Source organism: Tamandua tetradactyla, chromosome 14, assembly GCF_023851605.1.
Source record: "Tamandua tetradactyla isolate mTamTet1 chromosome 14, mTamTet1.pri, whole genome shotgun sequence".
NCBI lineage: Eukaryota > Metazoa > Chordata > Mammalia > Pilosa > Myrmecophagidae > Tamandua > Tamandua tetradactyla.
In genome coordinates this window covers 23,152,011-23,176,993 of record NC_135340.1, presented here as the reverse complement: position 1 = coordinate 23,176,993, position 24,983 = coordinate 23,152,011, and the positions used below count along the sequence as shown (strand labels likewise).

At 35.4% G+C, this 24,983-nt stretch overlaps 1 protein-coding gene across 12 annotated transcripts in view; it reads right to left on the bottom strand.

Moving 5' to 3' along the window:
- HECTD1 (HECT domain E3 ubiquitin protein ligase 1) overlaps window positions 1-24,983 on the bottom strand; it is a 108,364-nt gene that overhangs the window by 75,939 nt on the left and 7,442 nt on the right. For all 12 annotated transcript variants that reach the window (XM_077127011.1, XM_077127012.1, XM_077127014.1 and 9 more), the window contains exons 3-8: window positions 18,212-18,446; window positions 9,909-10,136; window positions 8,873-9,154; window positions 8,482-8,752; window positions 7,604-7,680; window positions 7,423-7,521 (exon numbers count right to left, since the gene is read on the bottom strand). In XM_077127011.1, coding sequence (XP_076983126.1) covers window positions 7,423-7,521; window positions 7,604-7,680; window positions 8,482-8,752; window positions 8,873-9,154; window positions 9,909-10,136; window positions 18,212-18,446 — 1,192 coding nt within the window. The remainder of the gene's footprint in view (window positions 1-7,422; window positions 7,522-7,603; window positions 7,681-8,481; window positions 8,753-8,872; window positions 9,155-9,908; window positions 10,137-18,211; window positions 18,447-24,983) is intronic.

Sequence of the window (24,983 nt, the reverse complement as noted above, 5' to 3'; positions counted from 1 at the left end):
AGCTTAACAATGTGCGCGTTTTAGTTTGTTCTCCAGAACAACTACTAAATAACTAGATACAGTACAGAACAGCTCCTGGGGCCACATCAGTGACCAGACACACAGCACACCCCAGTCTAGACCACCTGGACAGGTTGAGAGACCCCCCAGAAGCGTGAGTTCCCCAAGCTGTGGTAGCCAGTGCCCCTCCCCCACAGGCTGCCTCCCAGAAGGGAAAGAGACTTTACCAGCAGCAGAGGCTGAGCCCAACCTAACACCAATTACGGCATTAATTAACAAATCCTGACTACTAAAAATAGGCCCCCAACCCAGGTGAACCTGGTCAAAGTGAAAGTCGCTCATTTTTGCCCTGGGGCCAAGGGGGCAGGGCTGATGGAAAAAGAAAAAAAGAAAAGAAACAGAGGTCTTTGTGGCTGTGTTTCTACAACGGCTTGACTGCCTCTGGATTCAGCGGCAGGGCTTCTCAGGCTGCAACTGCCCCAGGCATAGGCAAAAACAAGCCCGTTTGAGGGCTTGTCTGGAGCCTATTCCTTCCCCAGGGGATAGGTGAAGCCCAACTCAGGTGGAATCCCTCCATCAAGGAATTCAGACCCCAGGGCTTGGTAATTTGGAGCCATTAAAGCCAGCATACAGCCTCTCCTCTGTCTCCAGCACGCCCCCAGCAGGGAGAGTCTGGCAAAGTTAAAGGTACTGCATCATCTTATGCTGGTGGGACCTGCAGGCAGACAAGCACCACATACTGGGCAGGATAAGAAAAAGAGAGTCCAGAGACTTCACAGGAAAGTCCTTTCAACCTGCTGGGTCTCACCCTCAGGGAAAACTGACGCAGGTGACTCTTTCTTCCTGACAGGAGGCCAGTCTGGTCTGGTAAAATCTGGTTGGGGTCTATAATACCTAAGTAGACCCTCCTAACGGTGAGGAGAAAAAGGCATCATACAGGTAGGGCAAGAAACAAGAAAACAAGAACTGAAAAATTCTCCTCTGTTAAACAAAACCTAAGCTAGAGGTCCAGAAAAAGCTGAACTGAATGTCAAAGAAAAGATAGACAACAAATTCATCCAGCAAGAAAACCCTAGGTAAAAGAAGTGAAAGCAATCTCCAGAATAAACTACTTAAGGTAATTAAATGTCTAGACGCCAGCAAAAAATAACAAATCACACCAGGAATATTGAAGATATGGCCCAGTCAAAGGAACAAACCAACAATTCAAATGAGATACAGGAGCTGAAACAATTAATTCAGAATATACGATCAGACATGGAAAACCTCATCAAAAACCAAATCATTGAATTGAGGGAGGATATAAAGAAGGCAAGGAAAGAACAAAAAGAAGAAACTGAAAATCTGAAAAAACAAACCACAGAATTTATGGGAATGAAAGGCACAGTAGTAGAGATGAAAAAAAAAAATGGAAACCTACAATGGTAGACTATGAGAGGCAGAAGGCAGGATTAGTGAACTGGAGGACAGAACATCTGAAATCCAACAAGCAAAAGAAAATATAGGGGAAAAAATGGAAAAATATGAGCAGGGACTCAGGGAACTCAACTACAATATGAACCACATGAATATACATGTTGTGCGTGTTTGAGAAGGAGAAGAGAACGGGAAAGGAAGAGAAAAACTAATGGAGGAAATTATCACTGAAAATTTCCCAACTCTTATGAAAGACTTAAAATTACAGATCCAAGAAGTGCAGCGTACCCCAAAGAGAATAGATACAAATAGACGTACTCCAAGACACTTCCTAATGAGAATGGCAGAGGTCAAAGAGAAAGAGAGGATCTTGAAAGCAGCAAGAGAAAAGCAATCCATCACATACAACGGAAACCCAATAAGACTATGCATAGATTTCTCAGCAGAAACCATGGAGGCGAGAAGACAGTGGGATGATATATTTAAATTATTAAAAGAGAAAAACTGCCAACCAAGAATTCTATATCCAGCAAAACTGTCCTTCAAAAATGAGGGAGAAATTAAAACATTTTCAGACAAAAAATCACTGAGAGAATTTGTGACCAAGAGACCAGCTCTGCAAGAAATACTAAAGGTAGCACTAGAGATAGACATGAAAAGACAGAAGAGAGAGGTGTGGAGAAGAGTGTCGAAAGGAAGACTATTAGTAAAGGTAAAAAGAAGGAAAATTAGATATGATATATAAAATCCAGAAGGCAAAATGGTAGAAGAAAGTACTCACCATGCAGTAATAACACTAAATGTTAATGGATTAAACTCCCCAATCAAAAGACAAAGGCTGGTAGAAAAGGCTGTTTAAAAAACAGGACCCATCTATATACTGTCTACAGGAAACACCTCTTAGACCCAAAGATAAACATAGGTTGAAAGTGAAAGGTTGGGAAAAGATATTTCATGCAAATAACAATCATAAAAGAGCAGGAATAGCTACACTAATATCCAATAAATTAGACTTCAAATGTAAAACAGTTGAAAGAGATAAAGAAGGACACTATGTACTAATAAAAGGAACAATTCAGCATGAAGACATAACAATCATAAATATTTATGCACCGAACCAGAATGCTCTAAAATACTGTGGCAAACACTAAAAAGAGAAATAGACACATCTACCATAACAGTTGGAGACTTCAACTCCCCACTCTCATCAATGGACAGAACATCTACACAGAGGATCAATAAAGAAACAGAGAATTTGAAAAATACAATAAATGAACTACACTTAACAAACATTTATAGAACATTACACCCCACAACAGAAGGATACACTTTTTTCTCAAGTGCTCATGGATCATTCTCAAAGATAGACCATATGCTGGGTCACAAAGCAAGTCTCAATAAATGTAAAAAGACTGAAACCATACAAAAATTCTTAAAATGGACAAAAGGGGCACTATATCTTGATAAATGTTCCAATTAATTAATATGACATAACAAATAAAAATATATGTTCCTATAACAACAAAGGCCCAAATCATATGACGTAAACATTGACAGATTTGAAGAGAGAAACAGATGGTTCAAAACTAACAGTAGGAGACTACAATCTATCACTTTCTATAATGGACATCTAGACTAAAGATGAATAATGAAATACAAGACTTTACTGATATCGTAAGACAAACAGATCCAAAAACATATATATAAACATCTCATCCAACAGCAGCAGAATAGTATTCTTCTCTACATGCCACTGGGTCATTTTCTAGGACAGACTATATGTCATGCCACTAAACAAGTCTCAAAAAATTTGAAATTACTGAAATCATACAACATATCTTCTCTGATCACAATGGAATGAAACTAGAAATCAATACCACTGGAAAAAGGGAAAATTGATTAAAAAATAGAAATTAACCAATGGATCAACAAAAAAAAATCACAGGATAATAAGGAATATTTTGAGCTGAATGAGAAGAAAACAAAAGGCTAAAACTTATGGGATACAGCAAACATACCGCTGATAAAATTTATACCTCCAAATGCTTACATTAAGCATTCAAATCAGATCTAGAAAAAGGATCTAGAAAAACAACAGGAAACTAAACCCAAAACAAACAGAAGGAAGGAAATAAAGATCTCAGTAGAGATAAATGAAAGAACAGAAAATAGAGACAATGAACAAAAGCAAAAGTGGGTTCTTTGAATGCATCAGTAAAATCAAAAAAACTTTAGCTGGAATGACAAAGAAAAAAAAGAGAGGACACGAATAACTAGAATAGGAGGGGTAACATTACTACCAACACCACAGATATAAAAGTATTATAAGAGGATACTATGACTAAGTACCAACAAATTGAATAACCTAGATGAAGTGGACAAAGTCACACAAACAGGCAAGTTATCTAATCTAACTCAGTAAAACAGAAAACCTCAAGGGACCAACAATTAGAAAAGAGATTGAATGAATCATCAAAAACTTTCCAACAAAGAAACGTCCAGGACCAGATGGCTTCACAGGTAAATTTTATCAATCATTCCTAGAATTAACACTAATCCTGCCCAAACACTTTCACAAAATCGCAGAGGAGGAAGCACTTCCTAATTCATTCTATGAGGCCAACATCACCCTCAAACCAAACTAGATAAATATATCACAAGAAAAGAAAATTACAGACCAGTATCTCTTTTATTATTTTTTTACATGGGCAGGCACTGGGAATCGAATCCGGGTCCTCTGGCATCCCAGGCAAGCATTCCTGCCTGCTGAGCCATGGTGGCCCACAGAACAGTATCTCTTATGAACATAGATGAAAAATTCTCAACAAAATACTAGCAATCCAAATTCAATACAGCACATTGGAAGAATTATACACATGATTAGTGGGACTTACCTTAGATATGCAAAAGTTATTCAACTTAAGAAAATCAATTAAAAATTTAGTAGATTGAAATGCTAGTTATCAATGAAAGGGAGGGGTAAGGGGTATGGTATGTATGAGTTTTTTTCTGTTTCCTTTTTATTTTTTTTCTGAATTGATGCAAACGTTCTAAGAAATGATCATGATGATGAATATACAACTATGTGATGATTTTGTGAGTTATGATTATATAACAAAAATGGAATGATCATACAGTAAGAACGTTTGTGTTTGTATGTGGTTATGTTTCATAAAAAAAATGATGATGGTGAAGAATACACAACAATGTCATGATACTGTGAGCCACTGATTGTATACCATGTATGGACTGTATGTTTGTGATGATTTGTCAATAAAAATACCAAAAAAAGAAAATCAATTAATGTAATATATACATTAACAGACTGAAGGGAAAAAAACACGCTATCATCTCAACTGATGCAAAGAAGGCATTTGATAAAATCCAGCACCCCTTCTCAACAAAAACACTTAGATAACTAGAAATAGAAGAAATTTCTTCAACATTATAAAGGACATTTATGAAAAACCCATAGCTAACATCATACTTAATGTTAAAAGACTGAAAGCTTTCCATCTAAGCTCAGGAACAAAATAAGGATGCCCACTAGAACCAATGTTATTCAGCATTGTGCTGGGAGTTCTGTCCAGAGCAATTAGGCAAGAGAAAAGAAGTAAAATGCATCCAAATTAGAAAGGAAGAAGTAAAACTTTCCCTTTGTGCACAGGACATAATCCATTATACAGAAAACTGTGAAAACTCCACAAGAAAGCTCTAAGAGTCAATAAATTCAGCAAAGTGGCAGCGTAAAAGGTCAATAACAAAACTCAGCAGTGTTTCTATATGCTAATAATGAAGAACTGGAGGAAGAAATAAAGAAAAAATTCTATTTATAATAACAACTAAAAGAATCAAGAATGTAAAGGAACTGTACACAGAAAACTACAAAAAACTACAAAAAGAAATCAAAGAATACATAAATCAATGAAAGGACAGTCCATGTTCACAGATTGGGAAACCAAATAAATACTGTTAAGATGACAATTCTATCCATAGTGATTCAAGATGTAACACAATCCCAATAAAAATTCTAATAAACTTATTCACAGAAATGAATTTCAATCATCATTTATATGGAAAGGTAAGGGATCCGAACAGTTAAAGCCATTTTGGAAAAAAAAGAAGTTGGAGGATTCATATTTCCTGATTTTAAAACTTATCACAAACCCATAATAACCAAAACAGCATGGTATATTCACAAGGGCAGACACAATGATCAATGGAATTGAACCAAGAGTTCAGAAATTAAACCGCAACTGATTTTGACAAGAATGCCAAGTCCACTCAATTGGGGGTAAAAAGTCTCTTTGGCAGATGGTGCTGGGAAAACTGAATGTCCAGGGGCAAAAGAATGAAGGTGGACCCCTATTCTACTACTTAAAAAAAAAGTGCAAGATTTGAACAGACCTTTCCCCAAAGAAGAGATACAGATAGCCAAAAGACACAGAAAAGATGCTTAACATCTTCTAATACTTCACAACGTATGGCATGCACACACCATGGAGTGCTATTAAGCCATGAAAAGAAAAAAAAATTTTTGAGGCATGCGACAATATGGTTCAACCTTGAAGACATCATGTTCAATGAAATAAGCCAGTCACAAAAAGACAAATATTGTATGATCTCACTAATATGAAATAATTAGATAAAGCAAATTCCTAGAGTCAGAATCTAGAATATGGGTTACCAGAGGCCAGGGTGGGGGTACGTGTATTGAGAGTTAAGGCTTAAAATGTACAGACTTTAAGGGCACACAAAGGTTTTGGTAAGGATGGTTGTGATGGTAGTACAACATTGTGAACGTAATTAACAGCACTAGTTATGTATTTGAATGTGGTTAAAAGGGGAAATTTCAGGTTGTATACATGTTATGAGAAATAAATTAAAAAAAGAAACAATCCATGGGACTGCACAACACAAACAGTGAATCCTAAGTTAAACCACGGACTATATAGCTAATAGTACAATTATAAAAATGTGCCTCCATCAATGGTAATAAATGTGTCACATCAATGCAAGGTGTTAAAATGGAGTGGTCAATGGCAACCCTGTATTTTCTGTATAATTTTTCTGTAAATTCACAATTCTCTTTAAAAACAAAACAAAACAAGATAATGATTAATTCTAGGCAGTTGAACATTCACTACAAATTCTTGCAACTCTGATGTATGGTTAAGTTTTTCCATAATAAAATGTGAGCCACTGGTTGTATACTCTAGATAGACTGTATGCTATATGAATACATCTCAATAAAATTGCATATAAAATAAAATGCTGGAGAACTATGCTCAACACAGACAAAAAAAAGACAACGGCCATAAAAGGGGAAATATTATATGATCCCACTCACATAAAATACATAGAATAAGCAATTTCATAGAGACAGAAAGTAGAATAGAGGTTACTAGAGGGTGCAGGTATGGGAAAACGGCAAGTTATTGCTTAATGCCAAATTACTTCACAATAGGCAGATACTAGAGACCCAGATCTTACAGTTGGTACAACCCTCATCATCTGACCCAAGTTGTCTAAAATTTTCTGTAAAATGAATTCTCCTTTCATTATTTGTTAGTCTAAGAGTCAAAAATACTTCTTCTGCACACAGCATGTATGTTCTGTTGAAAAATAGAAAAGAAAAGACATAGGTATAGTTATTTATTGCCAAGAATTAGATACAGAAAGAACCAAGTGTTCAGCAATAGATGACCTGGTGGAATAAACTTGTTGTACAACCACATGGCATAAATATGCATATATAAAAAAGAATGAAGCTCTCTATGTACTAATAGACAGAGGTCTCCTATATTAAGTGAACAAAGCAAAGTGCATATAATTATGTTTTGTATAAGAAAAGGAGGGAAATAAGCATATATACTTGTTTTTACTCACATTTGTAATCAGAAACACTGAAAAGATCAAAATTAATAAAAATTTTTATATCATGATGGTTGTGGAACCATGCAAATGTTAAAAACTAAATAATAATTTTAAAACGTGGATTTTTACCTTTGCTACTTGAGGCCTTCCAAAACAAGCAGCATAATGTAATGATGAGGACCTCTGACCCCTATTAACATCAGCACCCCTCTCACAAAGAAATTCTACCTGTAAAATGACAAAGCATCATAAAGTTGCCTTACTGATATTTCCATCTCTGATTTAAAATACCAGATTTTATGCAACTTACCATTTCCTGAGTTCCAAAAGCAGAGGCCCAGTTTAATAGCGTTTGACCCACATCATCCATAAAATTAACTTCAAAGGCTGGAATTTTGAAAAAGAAATCTTGTTTTTAAAAGCCAATCAAATAAAACTGACTTTTTCTAATGTTTGAATCATTTAATGAATTTTATTAATAACCACTAAATACAGAGGAAAGAGTCTGTTCTAAACATTCAGACCAACTATAAAAGAGTAAATAATCAGCAAATCTAAGTTCTTCTAACAAAAAGGATCCTAGAATTTGTAAATCACTGAGGAGTCACAAGATGTTAAGACTTACATACAAATGAAGTAAACATGAAACAAGAAAGAGAAAAAACTAAAAATAAAACATAACTCAAAGTACTGGTTGCCATAACAGTGCAAAAGAAAACTAACCCATTCCTATAATTCAAATAATATAAAGGAAAAAGCTGATGACCCAGAAATATCTTTCATCAATTTACATTTGCTCATCATCTATCTAGCAGTCTAAAAAAAAAATTATGTATTTATAAAGATCATTCATGTCAGTTTCCATCAATTCTTGAGAAAACATCCTTAAATTTACTCCACAATTCAGCTTAAAATTGGCAGGATCTCCTTTTGGTGATAAAACAGGTAAATTTCAAGTATTATAAAAGCTTTACTCATTTGACAAGCATTTACTGAAGTCTTACCATATACCAGGCTAACAATTATGCAATACTACAAGGGGAGAAAATAAGGATACTGAAGAAGATGGCCATTCTGTTATCTGGCACAACAGCTGAAAATACTATCCGAAGACTACATATTGCCTATATAATTCTTTATCACACAGATTTTTAAATTTTTTTTTATTTTTAAGAAATATTTTCCAACCTCCTGTATCAATTGCATCTATAAGTGCATCCGTATCTTTACTTCGAATACAGTCTATAAGCTGCCGGTGTGAGCGCTCCCCAGAACTATCTAGTCTCCGAAGTCCTGGGATTCTGCCTGTAGATCCAGCACTAGACTTTGGCAAAGCCTTTCGTCCTTCAAATAACAGCACCAAGAGAAGGTCAACCAAACGCATGGTATCAAGCACACATCTTTCATCGCCTTGCAAAGCACTTTCAATTGAATCTGGAAGCTCTGACCTCAGGAGATCCTATAAAGAGAATGCAGGTTGGGGGAGAAAGGGGAAAGGGTTGTTAACATACCGCATCATAGGAAAAAAAAAAACCTTTTCTGAATGATCAAAAGACAAAGGATTAAAAAACATTCTTACGTGAGTTACAACTGGAGAGCCTCTGCAAAGTGTTGAGAGCAGACTTACAATTGTTGACACCTGGTTACTCAATTTGGAATCTGCAGCTGTGGAAGGAGCACCTGTGGTGCTACGACCTGGTTTGCATGCTGAAGATGGCCCTGATGCAGTACCACCAGCAGCAGCCATTCGAGATAACAGCTCCTCAGTTAATCCATGTTTGGCTAATGGAGCTGGGTCAACACCACGACGGGTAAATCGGTCAGCAAGTGATGCAAAACATCTCAGAGCTCCATCTGAAACCTAATGATAATATGCATCTGGATAAAATTCTCCAAAGTAGGGTTAATAATGACAATTTCAACACTGAAATGTTAAGAACGGCAGTGTAATAAAGAGGTGAAGAGTATAATCTCTATCTCGATTTGAATTCTGGCTCCAGATCCTGTGTGACCTGAGGAACTGACTTAATTGCTCAAGGCCTCAGTTCTCTCATCTATAAAATAAGAATATTAGTACCTACATCACATACATACATATCACCTTCAATGAAATGATACATGTAAGGAACCTAAATACTTAGTACAAATTCAATAAATGCTAACCATTACTATTATGGACAACTTCACAGAGATAGTCTATAAAAAAATTAATAAAAAAAAATTAGAAGTCAAGTTTCATTTTCTAAATTATGCTAATAAAAGTTAACACATATAAGGCTCTAAGTACTTGATTCTTCTACTGAGACCAGTTTTTTATGTTGAATCAACAAAATTAGGGGAAGTGGAGAATTTCTACAGAGTGCAAGTGCAATTTTAAAAATGCTTATGCATACCTACATTTAAATTTTAAGAATACATGTCACTTTCATAATTTAAAATGTCTCACTGCAAAAAAGAAAAGATTACTATACAGAGATAGAAAATGAGAAAAAGAAAAGATGGAATTATCACTACTTCATCAAGTAAAAACTTCAAATTTCAATTATCACAGTTTTAACTAGAAAACACTACAAAATCACTTTTTGAAAACCCACAAGTATGCAACAGCAATTTACCTGATGATCTTCATGTTTTAACAAACTAGACAGAGATTCTACACAAATTTCTAATGAAGAATCTTGAGGTTCCATTTTGCCACACAGTCTTGATACCACAGCCATAGCAGAGTGTAAAGTATCTTTATGAACCAGGTGTCCACTGTCACGAATGAAGGTCAGTACACAATTCAAACCACCAGCCTCAAAGACTGCTCCTGATTCACGAGTACATATCAGCTCTAACACCTACAACAGTAAAACAAAATTAACAAAAGAATACACTAAAAAGGCAAAGTGAAACAGATGAAATCAATTAATTGTAATAATTTAGCCCAATTTATCTAAAACATCATTTCAACATGTAATAAATTTATGAAAAATGGATATATTTTACTTCTTTTTTAAATTGAAGTCCTCGAAATAATGTATTTTATGCTTTAAACTTATCTAAATTTGCAGTAGACACATGTGAAGAGCTCAAAATTCATACATGGCTACTATACTGTACAGTTACATATTAGATAGTAAAACCCGCATGGTAAGCTAAGGGACTACAAATAATTTAACCAAAAACTTTTAAAGCTCCTAGACCTATAAAACAGCTCAATAAATGGTGGCTATTACTATTATTAATCTTCACAATTAATATTTGAATACCAAAAAAATAAAAAATCAACTTTTATTTTCTAAATTATGTTTGTGTTTAAGGTGTTAAGGTAAGTCTAAAAAGATAAACAAGTCCACAGACCATACAGGCATATCAGAATTTAGACTTTCTCAGTAAGCAAGAAAACTGCTTCAAACAGAGATATAGTATGAATGGATTAATAACAATTCAAACTACCAGCTTCAAAGACTGCTCAGTTAGTGGGCATGTTGCTTTTTTCCTCATTTTAGGGGAAAAACATAATGTCTTTCTCAACTGAGTACAATTTTAGCTGTAAAACTTTTTGTAAATGAATAGTATTTTTCTATTCCTATTTTTCTGAGTTTTTGAAAAAAAATCAGGATTGGATGTTGGATTTTATTATGTCTCTGCATCTACTGAGATGATTACATGACTTAGTTTACTAATACCATGAAATACATTGATGAATACTGAATGTTAAATTAACCTTGACTATCTCAGATAAGCAAACTTGTCCACGTCCTATCATTTTTACATGGGCTGGCACTGGAAATTGAACCCAGGTCCTCTGGCATGGCAGGCAAGCATTCTTGCCTGCTGAGCCACCATGGCCCACCCCGTCCTATCATTTTTATACACTGTTATATTAAACTTGAATTTTTTTCCACTTAATTTTGTATTATGTCCATGAAGATTATGTCCCGAAGATGGATATAATCTTTCCATGTAATAGGGTCATCTGATTTTCGTATCAAATCAATTCTGGCCTCATGGAATGAGTTGTGGGATCTTTCCTGCTCTTCACTTTTCTGGAGGAATTCTGTAGAATTGACGTTGTTGCTTCCTGAAATGTCTGGTGGAATTCACCAGTGGAGGCATCTGTTCTGCAGTTGTTTTTTTTTTATGGAAGTGTGTATAAATATAAATTAAATTTCTTGTATAAATATGACACTAACCTAGTTATCTATTACTTCTTGAGTATACTTTGTTGGTTTATCTTTTAAGTAATCTGTCCACTTCATCTAAGCTATAAAATTTATCAGCATAAAGCTTTTTATAACATTCTCTTATTACCTCAATATCTAGGAATCTATAATGAGTTATTCATTCCTGAATACATTTAATTTGTGTATTCTTACTTTGCCTGACCAAGTTGGCTCAATGTTTATAATTGTACTGCTTTTCTCTAAAAAAAAAAATTAAAAAAAAACCAAACTGCTCAGTTAATAGCAGAGTGGAGAACAAGAGACAGAGATGAGTTTGGAGGTAAGTGCAAACATTCAAGCACGAATGTTCAAGAGAAAATAAGGGCTCAATTACGGAAATAACAGCAGGGACCAGCAGGTGGAAATAAACTAGAAAAAAGCAGTTGGCATTTCCTAATATAGCTTATGTAGACAGCTTAATTGGACACCATAAGTACATGGAACCTTGAGTAGGGCATGAGATTTTGTTGGTTTGTCCAGAGTGATGCTCCAATAAATCCCAGAGTGATTTGAACGGTGAATAAAAAAGTATTTGTCATGTCCCCTTGGGGGAATGGTGATAAAGGGGGAAAATTCAACTTCCCCAAGTTGAATTATTTATATTCTCACAAGCAGCGTGGACAACCAAAGCTATAGGCTGAGCCCTCAACCTTGGGGTTTGTTCATATGAAACTTAACCCCACAAAGGATAGGTCAAGCCTACTTAAAATCTGGCCTGAGAGTCAGCCCCGACGAACCTCTTTTGTTGCTCAGATGTGGCCTCTCTCTCCAATCAACACAACAAGCAAACTCACCACTCTCCCCCTGTCTAGGTGGGACATGACTACCAGGAGTGTGGACCTCCTGGCAACGTGGGACAGAAATCCTAGAATGAGCTGAGACTCAGCACCAAGGGATTGATAAAACCTTCTCAACCAAAAGGGGTAAGAGTGAAAAGAGACAAAATAAAGTGTCGATGGCTGAGAGATTCCAAACAGAGTTGAGAGGTTATCCTGGAGGTTATTCCTACGCATTAAACAGATATCACCTTGTTAGTCAAGATGGAGAGGCTGGAGGGAACTGCCTGAAAATGTAGAGCTGTGTGTTCCAGTAGCCATGTTTCTTGAAGATGATTGTATAATGATACAGCTTTCACAATGTGACTGTGTGATTGTGAAAACCTTGTGTCTGATGCTCCTTTTATCTACCTTATCAACAGATGAGTAAAACCTATGGAATAATAATAAATAATAGGGGGAACAAATGTTAAAATAAATTAAGTAGATTGAAATGCTAGTGATCAATGAAAGGGAGGGGTAAGGGGTATGGTATGTATGATTTTTTTTCTGTTTTCATTTTATTTCTTTTCCTGAATAGATGTAAATGTTCCAAGAAATGATCATGAAGATGAATATGCAACTATGTGATGAAATAATCAATTACTGATTATATATATATATAGAACAAAATGATCATTAAGTTAAGAATACTTGCTATGTATTTTTTTTAATTTAAAAATTAATAAAAAAAGAAAAAAGCACTTAATTCTCGACTACATGTGAAGAGAATGTGCATATAAACTATATTGAGGGAATATATCAGATTGTTTAGGCAAAGAATATACAGTTTGAAGAAAACAAAAACAAACCCTTAGGAAATATTTAAAATGAAGTAAGAAAATCTGCAAGGGAAACAAGAAGAGAGAGCAGGACCTGACAGAATCTAAAGTATAAAGTTTCAGGGCGGGCCACGGTGGCTCAGCAGGCAGAGTTCTTGCCTACCATGCCAGAGACCTGGGTTCGATTCCCAGTGCCTGCCCATGCAAAAAAAAAAAAAAAAAAAAAAAAACAAATAAATTATAAGGTTTCAAAGAGAAGTAATGGTCAACAATGTCAAACATCACCAGGATCAAGTAAGTTAAGGACTGCAAAGAGTCCATAAAAGTGATGTGATCAAGAGAATATAAGAGGAAAAAAGCCTTTGACAAGAAAATGAGTATCTCTCATTCTGAGGTGAAACGAAAGACAAAAATAAATCTATAGGTTCAGAAGCAGAAAATCAAGGACATTAACATCTAGAACAGAAGTTCTCAAACCATGGTACAGGGGCCCTTCAACCCCAAGACATTTACTGATTCTTTTTTTTTTTTCCAATCATAACATAGTTGTGTATTCTTCATCATGAACATTTTTACAATATTTGCATCACTCCAGCAAAACAAAGAAACATAAAACAACTCATACATACCATAACTGTTACCCCTCACTCTCATTAACTACCAGTATTTCAATCTACACAATTTTTATCTTTTATCTCCCCCATTATTTATTTTTTATCTTTTTTTTTTTAAATCATCTGTCCATACCCTGGGTAATAGGAACATCAAGTTTTCACAATCACACTGTAAAAGCTATATAGTTATACAGTCTTCTCCAAGAATCAAGGCCATCACATGAAAAGATGCTCAACTTCCCTATTAGGGAAATGCAAATCAAAACCACAATGAGGTATCATCTCATACCCACCTGAATGGCATTATCAATAAAACAGAAAATGACAAATGCTAGAGAGGATGTGGAGAAAGTGGCACACTTATACACTGTTGGTGGGAATGTCAAACAGTATAAACACTGTGGAAGGCAGTATGGTGGTTCCTCAGGAAGCTAAGTATAGAATTGCCATATGATCTGGCAATACCATTGCTAGGCATCTACTCAGAGGACATGAGGGCAAGGACACAAACGGACATTTGCACACCAATGTTTATAGCAGCATTATTTACAACAGCCAAGAGATGGAAACAGCTTAAATGTCCATCAACAGACGAGTGGCTAAACAAGCCATAGTATACACATATGATGGAATATTATGCAGCTGTAAGACAGAATAAAATTATGAAGTATGTAACAACGTGGATGGACCTTAAGGACAATATGCTGAGTGAGATCAGTCAGAAACAAAAGGACAAATATGGTATGGTCTCACTGATATGAACTGACATTAGCGAATGAACCTGGAGAATTTCAGTTGGTAACAGAAACCATCAGGAAATAGAAATAGGGTAGATACTGGGTAATTATAGCTGAAGGAATACAGATTGTGCAATAGGACTGATTGTAAAAATTCAGAAATGGATAGCACAAAACTATAATACAATGTTAGAATACTGAATGAAGCTGAATTTGAGAATGATGGAGGAGGCCTAGGGACAAAAATGAAATCAGAAGGAAAGATAGACGATAAAGACTGAGATGGTATAATCTAGGAATGCCTAGATGTATAATGATAGTGACTAAATGTGCAAATTTAAAAACGTTTCTGCATGAGGAAGAACAAAGGAATGTCAATAATGCAGGGTGTTGAAATTTGACAGTAATTCATATTTTAAAACTTTAACTTATATGTGAGACTAAAGCAAAAAATGTTTATTTGATACAAAATTTATATTTTCACTAGTGCATTTCCTAATATAACTTATGTGGACAGCTTAATCGAACACCATAGTACTTGGATTCTTGAGTACGGCATGAGATTTTGTAGGTTTGTCCAGAGTGACGCCCAGATAAATCCCAGATTGATGTGAACACTAAATAGGGAAGTATTCGCAGTTTCCTTGGGGGAATGATGAGAAAGGGGGAAAATTCAACTTCCTCAAGTGGAGAATTCTTGATGTTCTCACAGGCAGTGGGGACAGCCGAAGCAATAGCTCAAGCCTCCAAGCTTGGGGTTTGTTCATATGAAACTTAAACCCGCAAAGGATAGGCTAAGCCTACTTAAAATTAGGCCTAAGAGTCACCCCCAAGAGAACCTCTTCTGTTGCTCAGATGTGGCCTCTCTCTCTCTCAGCCAACATGACAAGCAAACTCACTGTTCTCCCCCTCTCTACGTGGGACATAACTCCCAGAGGTGTGGACCTTCCTGGCAACATGGGACAGAAACCCTAGAATGAGCCAGGACTCAGCACCAAGGGATTGAGAAAATCTTCTCGACCAAAAGGGGGAAGAGAGAAATGAGATAAAATAAAGTGTCAATGGCTGAGAGATTCCAGAGTCAAGAGGTTAGCCTGAAGGTTATTCTTATACATTAAAGAGATATCACCTGTTTAGTCAAGGTGCAATGGAGAGGCTGGAGGGAACTGTCTGAAAATGTGGAGCTGTGCTCCAGGGGCCATGTTTCCTGAAGATAACTGTATGATGATATAGTTTTAGCAGCGTGACTCTGCGGTTGTGAAAGCCTTGGGTCTGATGCTCCTTTTGTCTACCTTATCAACAGACGAGTAAAACATATGGATTAAAAATAAATATATAATAGGGGGAACAAATGTTAAAATAAATATAGTAGATTGAAATGCTGGTGATCAGTGAAAGGGAGGGTTAAGGGGTATGGTATGTATGAATTTTTTTCTGTTTTCTTTTTATTTCTTTTTCTGAATTGATGCAATGTTCTAGGAAATGATCATGATGATAAGCACACAACTATGTGATGATAGTGTGAGTTGATTATATATGATCAAGAACAGCATGATCATACAATAAAAATGTTTGCATTTGTATGTGGTTATGTACCATAAAAAATTAATTAAACTAAAAAAATATAATGCAAGTAAAAAAAAAAAAAAGAATCAAGGTCATGGAACATAGTCCAACAGTTTCAGGTTCTTTCCTCTAGCCACTCTAACACACCATAAACCAAAAAGGAGTATCTATATAATGCATAAGAATAACCTCTAGGATAACTTCTTGACTCTGTTTGAAATCTCTTAGCCACCAAGACTATTTTGTCTCACTTTCCTCTTTCCCCTTTTGGTCAACAGGACTTTCTCATTCCCATGATGCCACGTCTAGGCTTATCCTTGGGAGACAGGTCCCACATTGCCAGGGAGATTTACACCCTGGAAGTCACGTCCCACATACAGGGGAGGGTAGTGAATTCACCTGCCAAGTTGGCTTAGAGAGAGAGGCCATATCTGAGCAACAAAAAAGGTTCTCTGCAGGTAACTCTAAAGCAAAATTATCAGTAGGTTTGGCTTCTATTATGCAGGAATAAGCTTCATGGGGGCAGGCCCCAAGATTGAGTATTCAATTGAATTGGTTGTCCCCACTGCTTGAAAGAAAGGCTGTCAGGAATTTCCCAGATGGGAAAGTTGAATATTTCCTCTTTTCTTCCCAGACCCTCAAGGGATCTCCCCAGTCCCCCAAGGTAATTTTTCAAAGACTTTTTTATTCTCTGTCCAAATTACTCTGGGATATATCAGGGCACCACACTAACCTGAATAAACCAACAAGATTTCATGCCCTATTCAAGATTCCATGTAATTACAGTGTCATTTTGAGGTATTATTGCAGTAGAAACCTTTTACTCTTTAATTTTTTTATTAGAAAAGTTCTAAATTTCCAGAAAAATCACACATAAAATAGAGTACCCATATACTACCCTAATATTAACATATTACATTAGTGTTGTATAATTCTTGCAACTGAAGGACTAACATTTTTATAATTGTACTACTAACCATAGTTCCATGGTTTACTCTAGGTTCAGTTTGTGTTGTACAGTCCTATGGATATATATATATTTTTTACATTTTTATTCCACTTATATATATATATATATATAACAACCTAAAATGTGCCCTTTTAACCACATTCAAATATATAATTCAGTACTGTTAATTATGTTCATATTATGCTACCATCACCATATCCATTACCAAAATATTTCCATCATCCCAAACAGGAATGCTGTATAATTTAGCATTAACTCCCCATTCCTTTCCCCAACTCCTGGTAAACTATTATAGTTTCTGACTCTGAATTTGCATATACTGATTATTTAATATTAGTGAGCTCATACAATTTTTGTTCTTCTGTGTTTTGTGTTTGGCTCATTTCACTCAAAATGATGTCTTCAGGGTTCATCCATGCTGTTGCATGTATCAGAACTTCATTTCTTTTCTGTGATGAATAATATTCCATTGTATGTATATACCATATTTGTTTATTTATTCACCTACTGATAGATATTTGGATGCCTCCACCTTCTGACAGCTGCGAATTATGTTGCTATAAACATCATGTTAAGTATCTGTTTGAGTCCCTGCTTTCAACTATTTTGGATGTATACCTAGAAGTGACACTGCCAGGTCATATGGTAATTCTATATCTAACTTCCTGAGGAACCACACAATTGTCTTCCATGGCACCTGCACTATTTTACATTCCCAAGAACAAGTGTTTCCATTTCTCCTCAAGTTCAAAATCTTGACTCTGCTTTCTATTTATGCCTGAATCTTTTTCATTTGTAAGACAAAGGTGACATTTACTGCGCCAGCCTCACAGAGTTTTCATAAAGATTAAATGAGCAATACATTTTAAGTGATTAGAATAAAGCCTAGCACTGGTGGTCAGTGCTCGTTGTTACTATTTTCATACACAACCATTTTGGACAAGAACAAGGATAACCCATTGCAAAGTGTTAGTGGCCATCAGGAATAGCAGAAAAATGAAGTAGTACAGGAGAGCACACAGTGACCTAGAGTTTTCCTTGAAAGATGAAGCTGTTATTTCCAAACTCTATGGGATCTCTTTTGGTGCCACCACTGATTTCCATTGTTCTCAACCACTCTTAATCAAGTAGGACTGATAAAGAAAAGAATTAATTTTTTAGCAAAACATATTTGTTATTCTCTAAGTGATGTGCAAACATGTCAATAAATAATAAAGACTTACCTTTACACATTGTTCAGCTAAGTCTCTGCTAGTTCTGTTGTTAAGTTCAACTACAACCAAACGATTACAAAGTGCCTTTATAGCTCCATCTACCCCAACAATCCTTCGAGTGCATTCTGCAGATACATCCAGGTAGTAAGTTATGGCACGAGCTGTCACCTCTAAGACATTGTCTGGAGCACTCTCATCAAGAAAAATTTTGCAGAGGGCTGGTAAGAAAGTACGAGGAGGACATCTGCAATGAAAAAAAATCATATTAGGCCTGGGAATATGAAATTCTTAATACTGAAATATTAATAAAATAATAAGATAATAAAGAGCTGTAATATAACATTGTGCTCAATACTGTGTTTGAATGTTTACTAGACAACATTGCTTTTCATTCCATAATACCTATAATCTCCATATTTCATGATTCCTCAGTATATCAAGCTGAAAAGTTTAAAGTATTAGGATTAAATTGAAATTTTAAGAAAATCTCCTTCCTGACCAAAGGGGGAAACAGAGAAATAAGACAAAATAAAATTACAGTGGCTGAGAGATTTCAAACAGAAAGGTTATTCTTATGCATTATACAGATAGTCCTTTTTAGTTTACTGTATATTGGAGTGGCAAGAGGGAAGTACCTGAAACTGTTGAGCTGTGCTCCAGTTTAGCCTTGATTCTTTTTTTTTTTAACTTTTTTTATTGTATGATATAACATATATACAAAGCAAAGAAAGAAAAAAACAAGAGCTTTTAAAGCACTCTTCAACAAGTTGTTACAGAACAGATCCCAGAGTGTGTCATGGGCTTCCATATCATCATCTCAGATTTTTCCTTCTAGCTGCTCCAGAATATAAGAGGTTAGAATGAATAAATATTTTTTAACATCACAACTGATGTTGTGTGTGTGTGTGTGTGTGTGTGTGAGAGTGAGAGAGAGAGAGAGAGAGAGAGAGAGAGAGAGAGAGAGAGAGAGAGAGAGAGAGAGAAAAGTAACATATATAGTAAAAAGCAATAAATTTCAAAGCACAGCACTACAATTAGCTGGAGAACAGATTTCAGAGTTTGGTATGGTGTGCTTACAATTCTACAATTTTAGGTTTTTAATTCTAGCTGCTCTAAGATACTGGAGACTAAAGGAAACATCAATTTAATGATTCAGCCATCATATTCATTTGTTAATCCTATCTTTTCAGATACTCCACATTACCTTTGATTTTTCTCCCACTCTTTAGGGGTATTTGGGCTATGGCTATTCTAACTTTTTCATGTTGGAAAGGGCTGTCAATAACATGGGGTAGGAAGATGGAACTAGCTGATGTTCTAGAGAGGCTGGCCTTCTAGGTTTCAGGACTTTTCTGGTCCAGGGATCCATCTGGAGGTTGCAGGTTTCTGGAAAGTTGTCCTAGTGCATGGAACCTTTGAAGAATCTAACATATTGCCCTAGGTGTTCTTTAGGATTGGCTGGAATGGTTTCAGCTGGGGTTTAGTAAGCTATGATAGGTAGCAATATCTAACTGAAGCTTGCATAAGAGTGACCTCCAAAGAGCCTCGACTATATTTGGACTCTCTCAGCCACCGATACTTTTTAATTACACCCTTTTGATCAGGATGGAATTGTTGATCCCATGGTGTCAGGGTCAGACTCATCCTTGGGAGTCATCTCCCATGCCACCAGGGAGGCATCCCATGACATCCACCCTGGATGTCATGCTTGCCTTGATTCTTGAAGATGACTGTATAACGATATAGCTTTTATATGTGACTGTGTGACTATGAAAACCTTGTGTCTGATGCTTTTATCCAGGTTATAGAGAGATGAGTAAAAAAATATGGATAAAAACACATAAATAATAGGAGTGATAAGGGGTAAAATAAATTGGGTAGACTGAAATACTAGTGGTCAGTGAGAGGGAGGGGTAAGGGGTAAGGGGGGTATGGGATGTATGGGTTTTCCCCTTTTTCTTTTTATTTCTTTTTCTGGAGTGACACAAATGTTCTAAAAATGATCATGGTGATGAATACACAACTGTGTGATGATACTGTGAGCCACTGACTGTACACCATGTAAGGACTGTATGTGTATACAAAGATTTATCAACAAAAATATTAAATAGATAAATAAATAAACATTTAAAAGGGGGAGATAAAGGGTAAAAATTGGGTAGTTTGAAATACTGGTGGTCAATGAGAGGGAGGGGTAAGGATTATGGGATGTATAAATTTTTTATTTCTTTTACTGGAGTGACATAAATGTTCTAAAAAATGATCATGGTGATGAATATCCAACTATGTGATGATACTGTGAGCCACTGATTGTGCACCATGTATGGAATGTCTGATTGTTAAGAATGCTTGTGTTTGTATGTTGTTTTATCAATAAAAATATTAAAAAAAAAAAAAAGATTCTTCTCTTACAGAACAAGTAGACAGAAAATCAACAAGAGGGGATGCAAGGGTAGTTCAGTGGTAGAATTCTTGCCAGCCATGCGGAAGACCTGGGTTTGATTCCCAGACTGTATTCCAACCCCCCACCAAAAAAAAAAAGAATTCAATAAATGGTGCTGTAGTAACAGGACAGTCACATGGAAAAAGAATATGTGTCTCCTACCACACTGCATACAAAAAAAGAAAATCAGCAAGAATATAGAAGACATCAACAACTCTGTCAACTTTTTCCAACTGACACTTGCAAAGCATTCCCCCAATAAAAGCACATTCTTCTCAATTGCATGGGGACCATTCATCAAAAACAAACCTTAACAAACTTAAAACCCTGAAGTAATATAAAGTATGCTCTCTGTCCAAGATAGAATTAAACTAGAAATCAATTAACTGAAAAATATCTAGAAAATCCCCAAATATTTAGAAATTAAACAACATACTTCTAAATAACCCATGGGTAAATCAATAACCTATTTCTATATTAAGAAACTAAGAAAGAAGCAAATTTAACCCAAATACGAAGCAGAAGGAAATTTTAAAAGAAAGCAGAAATCACTGGAACTTAAAACAGAAAAAGAGAGAACAGGGAATGAAACCAATAACTACTTTTTTTTTTGCACAGGTAGGCACTGGGAATCAAACCCGGATCTCCTGCATGGCAGGTGAGAATTCTGCCTGCTGAGCCACTGTGTCCCGCCCCAATAACTAATTATTTTAAAAGACTAATAAAATTGATAAATCTGTAACCAGAATGCTCAAATTTTTATGAGTCAAAAATGACCAGTATCAAGATAGAAAGAAGGATCATTACATACCCTACAGACATAAAAATAATAAGAGAATACCACAAACAACTCCATGTTCATAAATTTTAATTTAGATTAAATAGGCCATTAACTTGGAAAACATACTATTAACAACCTCTCAAGAAGAAATGCATAAAAACCTGAATGGTTCCACATCTTTATAGAAAGTAAACTAGTACTAAAAGCCTTTAATGTAAGAACAATTTGTTCTTACATATCAGGATTTTGCTGTTTTATTTCAGAAACCTTTGCTGCACCTAAGGTCACAAAGGTTTTTAGGTTATACATTAACACCTATATTTCATTTTGAGTTTATTTCTATATATGGTGTGAAGTATAGATGAAAGTTACATACTTTTTTTGCATAGGAATATCCAACTTTCCCAGCACGATTTGTTGAAAAGACTATCTTTGCACTGCACTTTTGTTTCTGTGTCAAAATTATTTGTCCACATATGTGAGTCTACTTCTGGACTCTCTATTCTGTTGTCTCAATCTATTTGTCTCATATCAATACCACATGGTCTTGATTACTATAGTTGTATAACAAGTATTGAAATACAGTAGTATTAGTTTTCCAACTTTGGTCTTTATCAAAGTTTTTGGCTAGTCTAGGTACTTTTCCTTTTCGCATGATTTTAAAGTCAGTTTGTCAAAGTTCACATCTTCTCAGATTTATCCCTAAGAATTTCAGAAGTGAAAACTCAAGTACACAAAAATCTATAAGTCAATGTTTATAACAAATTTAGCCATAATCACCAAAACCTGGAAACAACCCACATATCCTTCAAGAGGAGAATGGATAAATCAACTGTAGTACATCCATACAATGAAATACTACGCAGTAAATAATGGGAAGGGACTATTGCTACATACAGTAGTATAGATGAATCTCAAATGAAATATATTAGGTGAAAGAAGCCAGAATCAAAAGGCTACATACTGTATGTATGATTCATTTATAGGACGTTCTGAAAAAGTCAAATTTCTAAAGACAGTGAACAGACCTGGTTGTTATAAGTTGGGGTGGGGGAAATGTATGACTTCAAAAGGGACAGCACTTGGGAATTTTTGAGGGCATGGAACTCTTCTGTATTTCAATTGTGGTGGTGGTTACATAAATCTATCCATTTGCAAAACTCACAACAACAAAAGGTTGTTTACAATAAGCAAATTAAATAAATTTAAGAAAAAGTTAAGTATAATGCATAGAATAATTACAGCCATCCCAAAAAACACTGATGTATTCATCTGTAACAAAAAATTTTAAAACAATTAAATTGTTGATAGGAGGACTGAACATTAAAGGAAAGCACACTAGCCAATGCAAAGCCAATTTGCAAACTGTAAAAGGTGCTTTTGCATTGGTGCGTTTGGTTTTTCTAGCTCCTGAAAATATGTCATATCACTACCTGCATATAAGCTCAAGAAGCAGACAGCTGGGGTACTAATTCCCAGAGTTAACATTTTTAAATATTAAAATATAGAGTGTACAACAAAAGACAAGCAAAGAACAGAAAATAATGGTATGTGACATAAGAAAGACTTTTTAAAAAAATTATCAGCAGCATGTTCATGCAGATGAAAGAAAATAAGAGGAAGCATTAAAGGATATCAAGAAAACAATGAATGAACAAAATGAGAATCTCAATAAAGAAACTGAAATTTTAGAAAGGAACCAAACAGAACTACTGGAGTTGAAGCCAACAATAACTGAAATAAATGGGAGAAAATATTTGGAATCCACATAAACAGTAAGAGTTAACATCCAGAATATATAATGAAACCCTACAACTCAACCCAAAAAAAGACATATAACCCAATTAAAAAACAGACACAGGGCTTGAACAGACATTTCCCCAAAGATATACAAATGGCCAATAAGCACATGAAAAGATACTCAGCCCTTAGGAAATACAAACTAAACCAAAATGAGATGTCATCTTACACTCATAAGAATGGCTACTGTTGAAAAAACAAACAGAATAAGAAGTGTTGGAGAGGAGATGAAGAAACAAGAACACTGATTCACTGTTGATACGAAAAAAAAAAATTATGCAGCCTATACGGATAACAGTTTAGCAGTTCCTCAGAAAATTAATATAAATCTACTATATGACTCAGCAATCCCACTTCTAGATACATACCCAAATGAACTGAAAACAAGAATTCAAACAGATATTTGTACAATGATGTTCATATCATTATTTACAATTGTCAAATCTTGGTTGACTGGAAACAACCAAGTCCATCAACCAAAGAACAGATAAACAAAATATGGTAATACAAACAGTGAAGTAATATTCAGCCCTAAAAAGGAATGACATTGTTTGATACATGCAATAACGTGGGTGAATACTGAAGACAACACGTTGAGTGAAATACGCCAGACACAAAAGGATAAAATTGTATGAGCTCACTGACGTGAAATAATTAGAATAAACAAATTATTCAGAGTCAGAAACTAGATTGCAGTTTATCAGCGGCAGGGGTGGGGGTAGGGAATAGGTAATCAATCCTTAAATTGTATAGTTTCTATTTGGGATGATGGAAAACTTTTGGTAACGGATGGTGGTTGAGGGTAGCACAACATTGGGAACATAATTAACAGCTCTGAAATATATATTTGAAAGTGGTTAAAATGGGGAAATTTTAGGTTACATAGATGGTATTAGAATAAAAATTTAAAAGAAACTACCCAGGGACTATGCAACACAGTGAACCCTAGCATAAACCATGGACTATATAGTTAATAGTACAATTAGTAAAATGTTCATAAATCAACTGCAGCAAATGTACTACACTAATGTAACATGCAAATAATATGGTAATACAAGGGAATACAGCAATATATGGTAACCCTGTACTTTATAAGTCATGTTTTTTATAACCTACAATCTTCCTAACAAAAAAAAATTTTTTAACCTACCTTTGGAAATTTTCATTGTACTTTTCCCATTGAAACAAGAATAGTGTTGTTTTTAACTTTCATATTTTTTGATTTTATGAAAACTACTTGAAGCTCATCTATGGACACCCTGAAGTCCCAAGAACACTGACAGAAAATACTTCTCCTCTTCCAACACTTCTCTCTGATGTTCACTGATGTGAAGCACATACACAGTTGCAGTCTATTTATAGAAATTCACTTGTCAACTTTTCAGGATTATATGTATTTAATATATAAATGAACATTCCCTATTCGGGAAAGGATCAGCTGGTAAGACTGATACAACAAAAGTACTTCACTTCTCTATTTCTCTGGCAGGGGATAGAAGAAAACAGGGGTCAACATGGAAAACACAAGGGCATTAACACAAGGGGGAAGGGAAAGTACATTTAGACGTTATTACTGTTTCTACTACAGAGTAGAATAAACTATTCTTCCTCTAACATACCACTCCCTCCACCCACTTGCACTACTCCAGAAATTCTTTCTATGGGCATTTTAGGCATAAATGGAAAATGGGTCCAAAATATCTGGAAATTAGCTTTTGTGTGCCAGGCACTACACTTGGCAATGTGAAAATAATGTA